The sequence below is a fragment of the Dromaius novaehollandiae genome, chromosome 5 (genome assembly GCF_036370855.1).
Source record: "Dromaius novaehollandiae isolate bDroNov1 chromosome 5, bDroNov1.hap1, whole genome shotgun sequence".
Classification (NCBI taxonomy): Eukaryota; Metazoa; Chordata; class Aves; order Casuariiformes; family Dromaiidae; genus Dromaius; species Dromaius novaehollandiae.
In genome coordinates this window covers 42693898-42711706 of record NC_088102.1, presented here as the reverse complement: position 1 = coordinate 42711706, position 17809 = coordinate 42693898, and the positions used below count along the sequence as shown (strand labels likewise).

General features: G+C 39.8%; 1 protein-coding gene across 1 annotated transcript in view; it reads left to right on the top strand.

Moving 5' to 3' along the window:
* Positions 1–17809, top strand: part of PLA2G4B (phospholipase A2 group IVB) — a 69719-nt gene that overhangs the window by 21511 nt on the left and 30399 nt on the right. The window contains exons 7-8 of the mRNA XM_064512599.1: positions 10011–10621; positions 13462–13492. Coding sequence (XP_064368669.1) covers positions 13472–13492 — 21 coding nt within the window. The 5' untranslated portion in view covers positions 10011–10621; positions 13462–13471. The remainder of the gene's footprint in view (positions 1–10010; positions 10622–13461; positions 13493–17809) is intronic.

The window sequence follows — 17809 nt, the reverse complement described above, 5'->3', positions numbered from 1 at the left end:
CTGTAAAGAGTTCATTTAATACATCATTCTCTTTCTGCTTATGGGATATATATGATCTGTATTCAGTTTTCATCTGCTTACTTGCCTGTCTCTCTCTCTGTGTGTCTCTCTCTCAAAGATATCTGCCCATTCTTACCATTCTTCATGAGCAGTGTCTTTTGGATGTGCAGTACTTAATTTGGAAAAACCAACTGTGCTAGAGAGTGATGATTCATCACATCAGTCACCATATTATATAATGCAGAGTGCTAACAACTTTAACAGAGAATATTTCTAGCAGCAGTATTCCCACTTGTGAATTTAAATGCTCACCTCAGGAATGACTGTAAAAATAAATGGAGGTATCTGCATGTAATTGGAAGGCAAACAAACCATGAGAGCAAGGCAAGAATTTAAAATTAATTGCAATCTTTTCTGGTGCTATCGCATAATTAATGTATAGCTAGCTCGGTGTTCTTTTTGGGGAAACACATAGAATCAAAGATCTTCTTCTTGTGGTCATCTGCATCTACCAAGCTGAATATGACTTTCCTGCACATGTACAAGCTGTGCTTATGGATATTTACTTGCTGAACTTACAGGTGCATCTTCATTGGGCACTTTTGCAAACATTAGACGGTTGAATATCCTCTCAAATCCCAAATGGTCATTGGCTGTGTTTTTATATACCTATTCAGATAGCCATGATATTTTTCTGTCTAGGTTTACATCCAGCAGTCAATGTCATCTGAACATCCCTAAACGAGATTTAATAAAGCAAAAGAAGAATGAGAAAATTCTACGCTGCCCTTTCCATTAGTGTGTAGTTTCCGGGGCTAAGCAATTGGCCACACGGTGTCACTGTGTCTTAAGGCATCAAAACCTTTCGCAATAAAGCCTTTAGCAATTCTGTGTTTTCAAAGTATACCAGCTACCTAATGTTACCTAAGGAGATGGTTCAGCAAAAATGGCAAGGTCACAGGTGTTTTGCTATAGGAATGTTTTAGGAAGCTATTTTATACAAAATGTCTGTTTCCTGCCTCCTTGTATCTCCCTGGAATGCATTAGAAATGTTTTTAGCACAGAGGTGCTTATTTTCCAGATGTTTGCATTTGGGAATGTGCTTATATGGAAAGCTTTACCTTAAAAAGGGCTTAAAAATGGTGCCAGATTCTTCCTACACTTCAGTCATAGTCCTTCTGACCAGAGGAGACATGGCCTTTTGGAGCTCAGAGCAATACAGATTGCAATTTCTGGGACCCACAGAATGTTGTTTAATCCCTACTAGTTTGGACTAATGCTTTTCACAACACACCTGCTCAAGAGAGCTGTGTCAAAAGCTGATATGTTGAGTGCTTAAAGAGTTTCATAATGTACAGCTATAGCAACAACTGAGAGAAACAATTGTGTACAGATTCTGTGTAAGCCTTAGCCAAGAAAATTATTTATGGCTTAGGGAGTATTGCAACACTGCAAAATCTCATGTAGCAATAAGTTTTGGTGTGTACTCTTTCCTCTGTAAAATGGTGAGTGAACCTAGAGTATCAGGCCTTATGCTAACATCCTGATAGTCTGCATAGGTTAGATTAAGATTTCACAGATGAGATAAATAACTGACTCTGGCAGTGACTTACCACCCATGTGGAATACATGGTGCTTTGTTTTTATTGCAAGGACATTAGCCAGTCACAACACTTCTTGTCAGTCATCTGCTGTGCCTTGTGTGGAGTTTACGTCCTGGGTAGCTGCTGAGAATGACAGCACTGTTCTGAGCTGCACATTTCTCAATGACAGTTTTGCCACTGATTTTACTGGGGCCAGGAGTTCACCTGTAGTATATCCATTTTGAGGCTGGTTGTCGACCATGGCCATACTCAGTTTAAATGCGGTGTCAAACCACATTTAGAGTCACTGGATCTACAAAGCCTGGCTTTGTGAGCAGTTTTGGTGCATTGGTATGAATCAAAGAAATGGCTGTTGAAAAGATTCACATATTTTATGTAGGAAAGGAAAAATCTGACAAAACTATTGTTTCAAGAAAAGCTTGTGTTTGGGGTATTGGAGTCCTCAGAAGGGAAATATCTACACTAGTCTGGAAATAACTGTGTTAGTCTGGCCTGGAATGTGATGTGAGACTGAGTGTTAAACAAAATGTGGACTGTCAGGGCTCACAGGCTGGAGGAGAGCAGACATGCCCTGTGATATGTGACCCTCTTGAATGGACAGTAACAGCATACACTTTTGGGTTGGGAGGACCAGAACATGTTTGTCAGTAATACAATGTTTCTTCTTCTGACTTGAAATGTGGTTAACAGCTTAGTGGTCTGTTCAATAATGTTTGTGTAGGAACACTTACTTGGATATCATTTTAGCCTATGTTTTCTCCCCTTCCCCCCTCCCCATTTCTTCTGCAATTTTTTTAAGCAAAACAGTACTCCATTGACTTCTGCACTGATGGTGGCCTCTAGGATGGGAAGTTCTGCAGAGGGTAGAACATGACAATGGAAAAAGACCCTGAAGCAGAAGATAGCACTGAACAGTAATTCAGCAAAGCAGATGAGGTCTGCTGTAGGAGAAGAAGGTGCAGGCAAACCTGGGAGTAAATCAGGCCATTTGTCCTTGTTCCATGAATCTTGGAAATTGCTGACCTCATTATCTATGCACAAAACTTCTCTTGGTATTATGGGAGGGAGCTCTGTCATAACTATAATTATCCTAATGGCATCGCTGGCATGATGGTGTATTGACTATAAACAGGAAAGGCTGAAACCCACTGACGTAGATCAGATGCAAATGAAAGGTTGGTTCCTCTACTATAGAAATATGAATAAGCAGAAACTGGCTCAGGAAATCCCTCAAGTTTTGTCTCTAGGAACTGCCTTCGAAATGTTTGCTCAGCGAAGAAGGGTGTTAAGAAGGGGAAGGGTATCTATTTCCTATCTGTGTGATCTTATGAACCCTAAGCCCTGGAACTATGGCTCCTTCTGAGACAGCTCTTGCATGTTACTCTGTACAATGCAATTTCTGAAGAGCTCTGTTACTCCGTATTTGTTGAAGGTACAGTATATTTGAGTCCCAAGGGCATTTGGTTTCTAACACCATTGAACTACAGAGTCCCTATCCCTTGAAATAATGAGAACAGCCCATGCCTTCATGTCAACCTTTTCTATATAGCACATAGACCATCATCACTGCTTGTAGATATCAGTCAACCACAGACTCTTAATGCATGTCTGTGATGTAAAGGAAGGCTTGATGCATGGAAGAGAAAGAGATTTTAAAGCTAAGAGGGCCAACCGTGATTATTTAGTCTGACCTACACTGCGCATGCATTTCTCTCAGTAATTCCTGAATCAAGCTTCTAATGTCTGATGGAGCTACACATAAAAGACAATCATCCAGTCTTGATTTAAATTTAGCTATCTTGTGGGAGGGAAATGTGTTGAGGAGGCTCAGAAAAAAGTCAGGGGTCACAATGTGAAAGGAAGGTGTAGGAGGGAAAATACAGCTTTCAAGCAGAAATAGAATCTATTTCAGAAATAGAATCTATTGTCATTTATGGTACTGTAGCAGTGAGAAAAGTCAACAGAGAAATGAGCCCCATTTTGCTAAATGCACTAAAAGTACCCAGGTAAGCTGTAGATCTTGCTCACCCCCCCCCCCCCCCCCCCCGCAGTCTAAATAGATTACATGAGCACTAATGCAAACACAAATGAAAAAATAGAAGTGGAAGGACCAGAGTTAAACAATAATCAAGTCTATAAATAAAATGTGATATGTTTGTTTTTTATAGGGGGCAGGGAGGGGAGATTGGGTAAATATTTTCTGAATGTTCCTTCTTTTGTTGTTCAGTTGTGCACCAGTTTGTTAAGCACTAAGGTCATATTTAAACTGTGAATTATCCTATTAGTGTCAGTTAGACTATTCATGAGAGGAATATGTGCAGGAGAGGATCAAGGCTTTAGACTTTCTGAGTGCATAAGATAACTAAATGAATAGTAGAAAAGCTGATACTGTCTAATCACAAAAACGAGGAATAAATTATCAGTAGCTGCAGATCAGGAAGATGTCTCTGCATCTTTTTGTTCCAGTTAGAACAAACAACTTTGAAATGTCAGAATTTTACTGTAGACCAATTTTTGACTGGCTGAATTTTGGCTAGCTCCCCTGAATAGTCTGGAGTGGCGGGGGACAGAGAAGCATGCTGTAAGAGATGAGGATTCTACTCAAGTGCTTAGCATCACCCAGTTAGCAGTAGAAATCCAGAGATGCTTGGTCATCTATATGTTTTACGTTAAATACTGCCCTGACACAGACAGGCTGCATAATGGTGATGATGAGACATGTAAAGAGGAAGGAAGTGAAGCTAGGATAGTCACTACCAGACTAGAATTAAGAAATCAAATACATGTTCATGTCTGTAGTGGCTGAAATAAATTGCCATGCATTCATCCATACTGTTCTTCTTTCAAAATGTAAAGTACAAAAGGAGTTGTTAACAGACAACTATAACCATCTGTTCACATTTAGGAAAGCACTGGTCAGCTTTACAGTACCTTTGTTTCTTGGTTTTGCAATGGACACCATAACTTATTCCAGTGAAGTCATTATTAAGACTTTCTAGTGCATGGGTATATTGAATGAAAATTAAACTGCTTTGGACACCACTTTTCACAGACAGTCTCTGATGCTAAGTAAAACCATTAATTAACTTTCTGACTCCTAGGTTGTTCCCCACAGACTTCAAAGTTGTTTTGCTGGAGACAAGGGAACAACAGCAGGCTGCATTTGTAATAATGTAATACAACCATTCATTTAACTTGATTCAGAGCCATATAAGGCTAGACAATGTCTTATGTGGAACAAAAAACATCTTCAAGTGTGTGTTCAATGGATGAGACACGTTTCTGACCCATGCCATTGCTGCTGGATATTTTGGTGCTCTCTGGACCATCTGTATAATGATGTCTCCGTGATTCAGATATTTACTAGGAAATATAATTTCTCAGGATATTAATAGCACCAATATACGATGTTTTGATTTATAAATGAAAAGGTGTCCAAAACCGATTTCCTCTAATGATAGTTATCTGGAAGTAGGGCCTATAATACTCTGTAAAGATAGAATCATAATAATTATTCTTTGAATTTCTACTTCGTCTTCCCCTAAGATGTTCCAGTTTCCCAGGTGAACTAGTTGTAGCTGCTTTCATTTCACTGTGCAAATTGTTCACTAACTTGCCTGAGATGTACAGAGAGTCTATGACAGAGTCAAGGAGTATTCAAAAGGGGGGAGGGGGCTGCATTACCATTTTTATTCTCATTTCTTCTCTCCTATTTTTCCTGTAAGCAAGAGCACACAGTTGTTGCACAATGCATTCCATGTTCCACATATCTGTCCATGTTGCCAGCTGTTTGTGTATCAAGTCTGAGGAAGAGGAAGAAATATGAGGTGTGTTAGCAACAGACAGGTACTTCCTATTCACAGTTTTAGTATGCATGAGGAATTGATGTCTGACGAATAGAGCCAATCATAAATTTTCTGATGCAACACTTCTGCTTCTGAAAATGTTGACTGGATTCTGTACAGCTGGGTTGGCTGGTTCTCCAGCTTCATGGAAACCTGCTTGGAAAGTTGTCATGCTGGCATAGACCTTGCAAACCCACCTGGCCTGCTCCACTGGCTACCCACCATTCTGTGATCCCATGACACTGCTGACTTCTCCCAGTTACCAGTACTATCCCCTAGGTTAGTCAGCAATTGAATGAGCTGCCCCTTAGATATCCTTCAGCTGTTGCCCAATTCCTTTGCTTCCAGCTTGCTGCATGCCTTAGGTTCCTACTTCATAGCCTGCCCAATTTTTGGACTGCCTGGGCACCCAGATGGGAGCAAAACAGCTGTGTAGGTGAAGTCCTGCCATATAAACTGAGGTATCAGCCCAGAATTTTCAAAATCTTTTTTTTGTGTGTGTGTGTGATTCTTATATATGTGAGTGAAACCTTTTTGGGAAGGGTGAGGGGAAGTGTGGCAACATTATTTCCTCTGTGGGATGAACATTCCAGTTCCCAGCAATGGTGCAGGCAAGTCACGGGACATTTTGGCTTCTCGTGGTTGACAATTTGCTTGATAGTACTTGGCTGACAAATGTGTTCGCTATGTGTGTGAGTACACTTTGGGAAAGATCAGCAATTAGTGTGTTTGAATAATACAAGGCAAGGGTCTCTGCCACTTTGCAACGTATCTATTGTATGGGGAGAGATTGCAGAGTACAAATTGCACATATTGCAGAGAAAGCACCATTACTGGTTTATGCTCTGCTGCATCAGTAGGCTGTGAGTGAGGCTTGATTCATACAGATGTTTATGGGATAGGTCACCATCTGAAACCTAGTCCTCCATAAGATCCCAGTCCTTGGAAGCTGGAGTCTGTGAGTGAATGCATCTCTTCCGGCCTGGACTCTACCTGGTCAATTAGGCCAAGAAGATCTAATTTTAGATCTTTAATAAGATCTAGATAATTCTAGATCTTCTGTCAAAAGAGGCAGTACAAGTGGCATATTTTAATGTTGTGCTCCAAACAGACTTTTGACCTACGTGAAAATTTTCTGGCTCATTGGCCATATTGTGCCTCGCCTGTCACATAAGCCATTGACATTGGAGGCCTAAATTTAAAAACATCCTACCTCACTGAAATGCTGGAGGCTATAAATTTCTGTTGACTTTGGTAGCAGTTTAGGACTATTGTGGATTCTCAGATTTCAAGAAGCACTGTACAAAAATCTTAGGAGCTTCAGAATCCCCAGGATATTATATGAATTAAGAAGTTAAAAAAAAAATCTGTGCCTGCGAACAACTACTATTTTCTACTAGAATGAGAACATGTAAAATTGCAGTCAAGTGCTATGTTTTATGTGCTGCTGGAATAATTATAAAAAATAAAACAGACTTAATATGCATGCAAAGAGGCATTCAGAGATAGAATCAGGCTCCATGGATGACTCTGGCTTGGCAGAGGTTAGAGTAGCTTCCCTGAGACCAATTGAAAAGCTCAGTGCATTTCAAGTGCCAGGCTCTCTGCTCACACTGGTCTGCCTTCTACACTGGGGTAAGGCGAGAAGGTGACAGAAAGCCATTTTCATACTACTGGGATAAAGCTGAGAGTGCTCTCAGCAAAGTGAATCCCCAGTTGCACTATTAGAAAAACTTTGTGACTTCTTTTTGTCACAAGAACGGCACAAATGAGTTAGCATAACAGCTCCAGATCTGTAGCTAAATGAAGATTTTTTTTGCATCAGAAATATTTTTCCCCAGGGATAGGTATCGGTGCAGAAGGAGCTTTTGTATTGAAATCCACATGACTCTGTAGAGCTCATGAAGTCCTTATAAGATAGTCTTCTCCCGTCAGAAATTATAATCCACCAGAAGCAAGACACAGGGTTCTTAACTGCTGTAAATAAGCTTGCAGAGCTCATAAACTTCCTGAGTTAATAGCTTCAATCAAAACCTGATTATTATGTTTTAAATTGTTCCCATAGCTTGGCTGGTGTCTAGATATTTTGTAAAAAGAAAAAAAATAGTACAGTGATGAATGTAAATGAAGGAAGGGAAAAATTCAGTTTCCAATTTTGACAACCTTGAAGTAACTTTAGATGAATCATCCAAAGAGGAAGTGAAAAGCTCCACTGCTTTCTGGTACTGGGGATAATGAGTTGTAATGATCCGCTTGCAGGGGTGTGCCCTAGATTGTCTAATATCTTTTCGACCTCTGATATTGATTTTCTTATGAGTCTTGGTGCTCTAGGCAGACCTCATGGATTTGCTCTTGGTGAGATTCCCAATGCTGAACTCAAAGTGAGTTTTTACATTACAGATAAGCTAATGTAATGGCTACCTGCCACTAAGGAAGCGTAGTCCTCCTAAGTCCTCAGAAAAAAGAAAAAGAATAATTTTCTATTGATTACCACCTCAAATCAGCTTAGCAATTGGCCAGAGGTGCCAGAGCCAATACTGCAAATAGGGGCAGAACTCTGTAAGCTTGTGACTGGGATGGGAAGACTTCCCCATTTGGTGCTAACTAGTTGTTACATCAGTTTTACTGCAGCATGAAACTTCACCCTCAAATATCTTTCAGACTTGAGCATTTTCAGATATTTAGCAAGGATCTTGTGCCAGTACTTGCTTCTTTGTGACTGGCATGCCTACCTTGGAAGTGTTTCTAGAGCTACTGCTGATACATTTTGATATATTCAGACCACCCTGAATTGGCTGTGTTTCTGTATTTCTTTGCCTTGCCTCTGTGTTCAGGTGTGAGTGGTTTTCTTAAATTTACACTTCACTGAAGTCTTCCAAACTAGGACATAGTTTGGCTGCTGCCAGCTTTATTTAAAAACTCTAGCCGTTAACCATACTAACATGCAGAATAACATACTGAGAATAGACACTACTGTCCTTAGTCTTGTTAATTTTGGGGGGCTGTTTGGAGAGCAAGTTACTGCCAGGAATAAGTAAATTGAACCCTTGATGACTTGCATATTATTTGAACTAAATTCTTGTATATCTTCTAGCCCTTTCTGGGCCAATGTCTAAGGGCTGTGCTCAGATTCTATCTTTTCTTTACTCCAAATGTGTAAAACCTTGAATAAAATCACATTCAGATCTTACTGGAAGCTTTGGCTGAATAAGGGTTAAATGAGGCCATCAGGATTCAGCTGTTACACAGCAAAAGGATTAGAAAGGAAATACTACTACATGTGTCATACTATCATAGTAGCCTTGCTTTTTAATTACTCTCACTCAGCATAACAACATTGAGTGGCAAACATTTTATTAGTAGGTCTTGTCCCGCAGAACTTACATAGACTGAGAAACAGTAGGAGAAAACAACTGTTATTCTCTTGATTTTAAAAAAGTGACTATTTGAATAATACAAGGGGTTGTGAAGAACTAAGGAAGAAACCCTCTTCTCAATAGTCTGAAACTAAATACCGTAACCATAAATCAGTTCTTCCTGTCAGCCAAGTGGTGAAGTGTATTACTTACTTAATTCTTCTGAAACTTTTACTCAAGCAATTTCCTACTGACATCAGTGCCAGACTGTTTGAGTAAGATCTGGAGATAAATGTCTCACAAACTGGCTTGAGTGGAATTACATTGAAAAGTCTTACTCAATTATTTCAATTAGGCGCTCTGCAATCTCTTCGTTTAAAATACAAGAATAAGAACAATTTCTGAACAAAAACACAATGAGTATCAACACGTCTCGAAAAGATAAAACTCCAGTCCTCAGATACCCCAGAGAAGTAATCAACAGTTTCCTCCCATCTTGAACCTGCAAAGATCACCATCTTGCCACATTTACACCCACACCTGCAAAGTACCTAAGGAAATTACTAGCTCTCTTACCCTGGGCAGGATAAAGAGCAAGTGATACTGGCTTTACTGTACCATATCTTCATTTAAGATTGCAGTGGTTTAGGAGATGAGAAGAGGATATAGCACCTTTTACTTTTCTGAAACAGGTTTAGTTCTTGATAGCCAGAAAGAGTGTTCATTTACTAATGCTGCTATCACCTCACTACTATTCAGAAAGACAGCTCAGCATTTTGTTCGAGTTAACGTTAGGTATACTGAAAAGGGGATGATTGCAAACTATTCAAAGATCTAAAATAATTTCAAAGTAGCTGTGTTGAACAGTGTGTGTGTGGGAGGAACCCTGAAACTTTGAAAGATTTTTATTTCAAAATTAAATGTTTCAGTTTGGAAAGGCCCCTGATAAGTCTGGCATTTCTTGAGGCTTTGCTTTTTAACTTGCAGTTTCACCTTGGCAATGTTCAATTGAACAACCGATATATATTTTAATAAAAGTTATTTGTTAGCTTGTTTGGATGCTTTCTCACAATGGTTAAATAACATATATGTGAAAAAAAACAGTTTGGGGGTGAGCTAGAATGAAAAATGGCTTTTCTCCCAATTTCTCAGAATATTTTGAAAATTTTTGGTTTGAATTTGACTCTATCCAATTATTTTCTCAGATTATGTTCATTTTCCTAACCCAACCACTGAACTGAAGAATGCAGCAGCTGATTTACAAGGCAAGGAGAAAGTGGCTGTCGTCTTCCATTGTCACTGCCTGGTGCAATGAACCATCTTTGCAAAGCTGTGCAGTCCTCCACCTCTATCCCCTCAGTGATGTAGCTGCATCTAGCCCTGGAAAGATCCATCACTCAGCTCTACTTAACAGCTTTTATGAGATAAATAAACAAATGTTCTCAAACAAAATCTTAGCAGATAACTATTCCAGTAATTACTATCCTTGCTTGAGAAGCCTTTGGGATCAGCGATGGAAAGACTCTGAAGACAACGCTGCACTGAGTGCATTCTTTGTACATCAAAGCCAAGACATGTTTGTATGAAATTTTGTTGTGCTGTTGCCGTTGCTGGGATAAATAATGAGCACCACCCAATGAGTCTTCAGTACCTTTTGTAAACTCTGTCCCACTTAGCTTCTCAGTTTATGCCAGCAGTAAGATGATACAAATGGCAGCCATTTAGAGTTGCTGTCACACTACTGCTTGGTTTTTGGCAGCTTAACTGTGACTGTGAGTAGCTTTTTGCAAGGGGCTGTTAATGGGCAGCCCACTGGGTAAGTTGCATAAAGCAGAACACTGTATTAATTAACTTTTATTTTGTGCATGCTGGGAACCGCATGGGCTTGCTTTCCTTTCATTCTGATTTTGTTTCATACTGTCTCTGGTATGCATTATCTGAGTACCATCAGGTAGTATATGAAGCATTTTAATCTGCATGGTTTGGTATGTCTGTTTATGCCTTTTTTTTCCTCTTAGCTTCTTTCCAGTGCTTTATTAACACTAATTCAGAAAAGAAATAAGGCTCAGTTATAAAGGGGAGAATGAGACTAGGTTAGTTAATCTTTAGAATGTTTTTAGCATCCTTCTTCTCTTTGTCTCCGGAAGAGCATTTTTCCAACTGTAACCACAGTCACAGTGTTATATTTTATGAATCTAACAGCTCCACTAATATAAGCTCAAGATGATTAGTTCCTACATATTAAAAGGGGAGGGAAAGCACTTTCTGTACCCCCTTGAAGATATTGCCTACTATTTGACTAGTTCACTAATGCATTGTGCTATGACTTCATTGCTTTAGATTTAACCCTTTAGATTTGTCCTTTCTTTATGCAGTTGACTTTCTTTTCTTCACTTTCCACATCCTATACCTTTCTTGGATCTGTAGTTAAGCCTGACATCACCTAGCCCATCTCCCTCATGTCCAGACAGAAATGTATGTGGCACTTGTCAGTGTGCTTGTTGACAAGCAACACAAAATGCTTTATGTATTTTGCCCATGCTGATTTACTGCAAACATGAACTTTTTGGAGGGGCTGTTGGAAAAATTAGTCCCATAGCTCTCCAAAATAACATTTGCACCTTGATTTGAGGGCACTTTGGGAGCTTTTCTTATTCTTTCCTGTTCCATTAAAGTCTGAGTCTCCTTGCTGCAGCTGTCCCATGTTTAATTTGTTGCTCTGTTTCCAGGCAGACATACTCCTCTCTGAGTGGAGTTCACTTTTCTCTGGCTGTTTTTCCATTTGCTTTCTCTTTAGGAAGTACGTTTTCAGCCTACTATTTTGGTCTCTCAATTTAGCTACAACAGCAGAACCTGTGATCAAAGCTGCACCACTAATATGGAGGGGGGAAATCAGAACGCCTCTCTGAATAAGAGCTTTTCCTTTGCTTTTCTTATACCTCTGAAAATTGGATGCTAAAGGCTCTTGTGTGCAAGGAAGCATGGAGAAGAATGCTTGCACTGCAGTCTTGACTGCTCCTGTAAACATGCCTGATTAAGCAACGATACTGCAGGAGCAGGAGAGTGTGTGGTTAATTGCTCTGAATGTCCTCAGCTTGCTTTCTAATGAGTTTGGCTCATTTTACTAGGGGCTTTAAAGCTGTCCTTCAATCTGCAGTGCATACACAGCATAGCTTTTTTTAAGATAGCTATATTTCTTTTTTTCTTGGTATTTCAAAGATGACAACCTAACTAAGCACTCAGGTTCTCACTGTGCTGCTTTGGCTAAACCTGCATCCAGTCCTGTGCTCTGTAGCATGGTGACTACACTGCCAGCCACATCAGAATCTTTCTAAAACTGTCTATTTGAACTGTGGGTCATTACTTGCATGACCCCAGGAGCATGAGACTAGAACTGATTTTCAACTGATGACTGTTTTTAATGGGAAATGCTTTTAAATGCAATTTAAAGGTGAATCCACAGTATGTATCTGAGTTTAAGGGAAAACCTAAAGCCAAACGATTTGAGGTAAACTAATTTTCTTAAATAATTGTTTTGGTTACGTTTCGTTTTCTTCTTTTCTCACCAAAAATCAAACTCGGAACCACTATTCAACCAAAATTGACTCTTGACCCTCTCCCCTCCTGTTGGAGCACCCAGTGTAAGGTGTTCACTGGTGGTTTGGTGAGGTTTGGCTATCTCTCTTCTTGTGGTTGATCTTGCCATGCTCATGGGGGGAAAATGGATGCATCTTACTGCAAGTTCATGGTGGCCTCCAGGCCATTTCTGAGACTGGATCTGCAGGACATCCAACAAGAGGTTGTAAGTGTGGATTAAGGTACAGCCAGAACAGATCTTCTGTAGTAGTGTCTTGACAGGCACCACACAGATTGTCTGCCAGCTGGGCATGGGAAAGGTGGAAGAAGCTGTGCCCGTGGCTTCTCTAGAGGGTGTCTCAGGACCCATCACTCTCACCAGCAAGCTGACCAGGTCATAGGATGGAATGCTGGGTGATGTTAAGTTGTCCTTATAAGAAGTGGGCAGAAGGAACAAGCCCAGAAGGTATGCAGCGTTCCCTCCACTAATACCCCTTCATTGGCCAGGCAATCATCTCTTCCAGTAGGTACTGCAAAATAAGAAAGCTTGATTTATTGTTTAGCAGAAAGGTTCCCAGCAATATATTAAAACAAGTCATCATTGTAAAAAGGGCTGAAAAGAGCCTTCAGAAGCGGATTGGCCTTCCCCTAGAAATTTAAATAGGTGAGATTCAGTTATCCCTTCCTTTTTTTCTCGGGAGTAGTGTGCTTTGTGAAAGAACTAAACAGTTACTGACTAGGTGGAAGAGATGGGAGGAGGAGTGAGACTTTCTGAACATGGCATCATCCACCTGTAAACCCGAGAGGTAGTATTGGGATAATAACAAATTGTGAGAGGTAATAAAGCGACAGGCAAAGCTCTGATAACTGCAGCTTTCCTCTCACCTCTGACATTGCAGATCTCTGTCTCAGACATAGGCAGACTCTCTTCTCCATGCAGAGGAGGCAGAGGGTGGAGCTAAGAGCCTGTATAAATTGTGTGTGTCCTTCAGGTTGTTTCAGTGGTAACAACAAGCTGTAAGTGCGTTTGTCAGCCAACAGATCTGTTAACTGAATTGGGTTTTCTGTTGCTTTCACCAGCTTGCGTGTCATGGGGAGCCCACCAGCCAAGGTAAGAGATTGCAGCTGTGCTCTTTGCTGTGGCCCAACACCTTGCTGTTGGGAACTCCCTGTTCCAGTTCTGGCGAGCAAACTCCTGCCTCTTTGCGTCCATTGAGGTGCAGAGATGAACTGCTGGTGGTGCCATGCAGCAGGGTCATCTTGAACTTCGCAAACGTACTTTTTCCCCCTTTATCTCAGGGTAGCTAATATGTGAGCTAACCTCAAGGAAAGCATGGCCCTTTTCTGTTACCCTGAGCTATACGTGCTGGGCTTAACACCAGGAAGGAAGAGGGGGCTGGTCTTGATGAGTTTACCTCACTGTAAAATGAAAACACTCCAGCCCTACTGCATGCTTTCCTCAGCATAGCCCATATTCATTGCTTGCCCCAGCTGAAAAAAATAAACATCTTTTTCTAGCAGCAAAGCACAACTTATATTGCTTTAGCTGCAGGGGGAGTTCTAATGAGGTGTTCGGCTGATTTTAGCTATCTTTAATGTAATGTTTACAGCATCTGTGATCCTAGTGGAAGTATATCATGTCTGGACTTGAATTTTCCAATAGTAAGTTCTATTCAGAGATTTTAAGTGATAGTTTTTAGTATAAATGAACAGACTTACTGGCTGTGAGTTTTTTTCTCGTGTATACCTTTAAAAATGGATGTAGTGTCTGAAATGTGGGATTTGAATTATTTACAAGCTAACCATTCTTCATGTATCAAACCTTATGTCAAATTTTACAGCAAATGAAAAAAATATGGTCTTTCATGGGTTTTAAATATGGTAAAAAACAGTATTACATACTATGGCTTATGGAGTCATTAATCATTAAGACTAAAGAGTATTTACTGTGCTTAACGCCACAGAAGTCTTTGCAGGTAAAGCTAAAGATGCAGGAAAATGCCAGTAATTTGAACAGATAGATTGAATGATAGATAAAAATATTCAAACACTGGATGCTCAGGACAAAGAATATAAATTGTAAACGTAATATACTCTCTGACTAAAATTTGTATCTAATCTATTTACCTATGTGTTAATATCTAGAACTATCTTAGATATAAATATTATCTATCTGTATTAGATATCTATATTATACCTATTAAGATAACTCTAGATCTAAGACATGGGTAGACAGCATATATACAAGTTTATCTAGAAAGTCTCTGTTACAGGGAAAACACAGTTTTTGCATTTCATCTTAATGCTGCAACTGCTATTCCATGAGTATAGACAGACTATTGGTTAGTAGGCAACACAGCCAGAAGGTAGAGTACAAGCACAGCTTTGGGTCAGAAAGTTTCTATTCCCAAAGAAGTATATTCATGCAATAATACAGGTAGCTATGTCATTCTGTCACGCAAATGCATTTTTCAGTATGCATAAGCTGGAAGATAGAGACAGAAGTCAGAGGATAGTGGTTTTGTGTTTTTTTTTCTTTTAAATCAAAAAAATGAGTTATTTAGAAAGCGTGGATACTTTGTACTCCTTCGGAAGGTCTACTGAAAGTCTCTCTGTTTGTTTGTTTGTTAGTTTGTTTAAAAAGGCTAGCAAGTTAGTATAGAAGTGACAGATAATATTACTTTACAACTCGTTAGGAATGCTTTTGATATTCATAACAGCATCTTTTCTTCTGCTCAGACAAGAGTAACCAGTCTTCAGCAGTTTTATGAGCTATGGAAAAATTGTTGGGTGGTAAAATACTCAGAAATTCTGTCTAAACAAAGCCATAGCCACTAGCCACTCATATGTGTGAAAAGACTGGTAGAATATGAAGATGGGATGCATCCCAAATCCATGATGAGTCTTGAAACAATCCATCAGCGATAACAGGAAATTACAGTAAATATTTGCAAAGCAAATTAGATATACTATCAGACTGTTCAACTTCCAGTAATAAGATTTTGGATAGCTGTCATTCCCTAGGAAATGGTCATGCTCTCTCCTTCTATCTCCTCTCCTTGTTTTGTGTATTTCTTCAGTCAATCTCTTTTCCCACCATCTCTCTCTCTCACTAGCTTTGAAATCACTGCCAATTTCAGCCAAAGCTAAGAGAAAAGCAAAAGTCCCCAGAACTTTGTATTCCTCTAATTTTAATAAAAATAGGCAGCTGGGTGGAAGGACAAGCTGCTAGCTGTATTCTCACTGATAAAGGGGCTAAGAAACTCAGCCTACGTTAACTAATAAAGAATCTATGTGGAAGAGAGGATTTTGGAACCAGGCTGTTCATGAAGGTACCTTTTTCCTTTTTCCTTTTTCCTTTTTCCTTTTTCCTTTTTCCTTTTTCCTTTTTCCTTTTTCCTTTTTCCTTTTTCCTTTTTCCTTTTTCCTTTTTCCTTTTTCCTTTTTCCTTTTTCCTTTTTCCTTTTTCCTTTTTCCTTTTTCCTTGGCAAGTTTATAGATTTAATCCTAATTTGGTAAATTGCCTCCAAGTTTTAGGTGAACAAAATCCTCAGTGTCTAAAATAGAAGAAATGATAAGAAAATGGTTACATTTGGTGTGAGATCCTGTATATAAGATACTGAACATCTCTTCTTCCTGTATGGCATTGGAGGAAAAAAAACAGCAGTGCATGAAAGGAAGTAATAATTCATGCCTAAAGATAGTAATAAAGCTGAGTGGTGTCCCTAAAGCTATTTACATAATGTCAAAACACTGAGAGCAAACTCTCTGTGTAAAAACTTGGTGTTATCCCACTCTGCTCAGCAATTTGCTTAGGTTTCATGGGAGGGAAGTGAGATGCTGAGATTCCAGTTAGGCTTCCAACATGTACAAACCAAGGACTTTTTTAAAAGCAAGAGCTTGAAAAGGTGGTGCTGGGAGGAGGTTCCCAGGTTTCCAGGTTTGCAGAAACTACTCCCCTAGAAGAATGAATTAATAGTGAAGGTAGTCAGGAGACCTCATTCTAGGAGCAGCATGGAGAGGCAGTAAGGGCTGGAATCAAGGGTGCGAGCTCTAGTTAGGTTCTGTTTCTTCCACTGACATCCAAAGACAGTTTCAGTAGGCTTTTCATTATTAATGACCTTCAAGAAGCTCATGTATTCTCAAAGCTGTGTTTTGGGGATGAAACCTTGAAGTGACTAACTGCCTGTAAACAGAAGACAGGGTTAAATCTGTGTCTTCTTGGAGCTGACAGGCATACGACTATTCTCTGGAAGCCAGACATAGGCCAGCAAATGAATATCATAACCATTGAGATCTTGGCAATGGATGTGAATTTTCAGTTTCTTTAAACTTTGATGCAACTGTGAGGATTCTGCCATGCTGGGGACCTGTGTTTCATCTCCTGTTTATTAAATTTTCCGTATTTTAGACCTGAAATGTCCTCTCCGCAACTTGCTTTGAGAGTACGGAAAAGTAGTTAAGCTCTAAATGCAATCTGGGGAAAGATATTTTTCTGCATTTTTTAGCCTACTCTTTGGGACTTTGGACATGCCAGTATTTATTGCTCTGGCATGTTATCATCTAGGATGCAAATATACACAGGTAGCTGAATCCTGTACTCTGCTGTTGGCCTCAGTGTGCTGCTATTAATTTTCAGGCAAAAATGGGTGGTTGTATTTCTAGGCAAAAACAGAATGATGTGCTTCTCGGAAAGCTGCATTTGACTCTGGATGCTTACAGAGGGGTTTTGTCACACACTGTGTGCCTATGCAGGAAATGATGGTGCACACAGGGAATTGAGCTAAAATGAGCAGGACACTGCACAGCTGCAAGACTGTCATGAGAGCTGTCCACATACGGTGCCTGTGCTTACCCATTTGCGTTAATTATGATACTACACATTGCTTTTCATGTTATGAAAATAGCAAATGTTATCCCCAAACCACAGTTATTTTTTTCTAAAGCATGCTTATAAAGCGTGGCATGCCAGCACCTTTTGTGCAAAGTTATTATTCTAGACCACCCAAACCAGACCCCAATAGGCTGTTCTGGACCACTGTAGAAGAAAATGAGTCCAGGCTTTTTCTCATGGAAAAAGCATTGGCCCAGCTGTGAACACAGTTACTCCAGACTGGAGTAATTGCAGCCTTAGAAGCTGGATGGTTCTGGCTTCCCTTGGGGATTTGCACAACCCATAGGGTTTGTTATGCCCCATTTACCCTTCTGAACCAGTTAAACTTCTGCTCTGCAACAGCACAGGGACTATGCTGCACCAAATCAGAAGTAATGAACAGTCATCTTTGGTGATGTTTCTTTTGGCAGATGAACAGACTTACTGGCTTATTTCTCATGTATACCTTTGAAAAATGGATGCAGTGTCTGTTTTGACAGATGGATGTTCACATGTTTAAGTGAGGCACTAATTGCTGTTGAAGGGGAAGGGAGG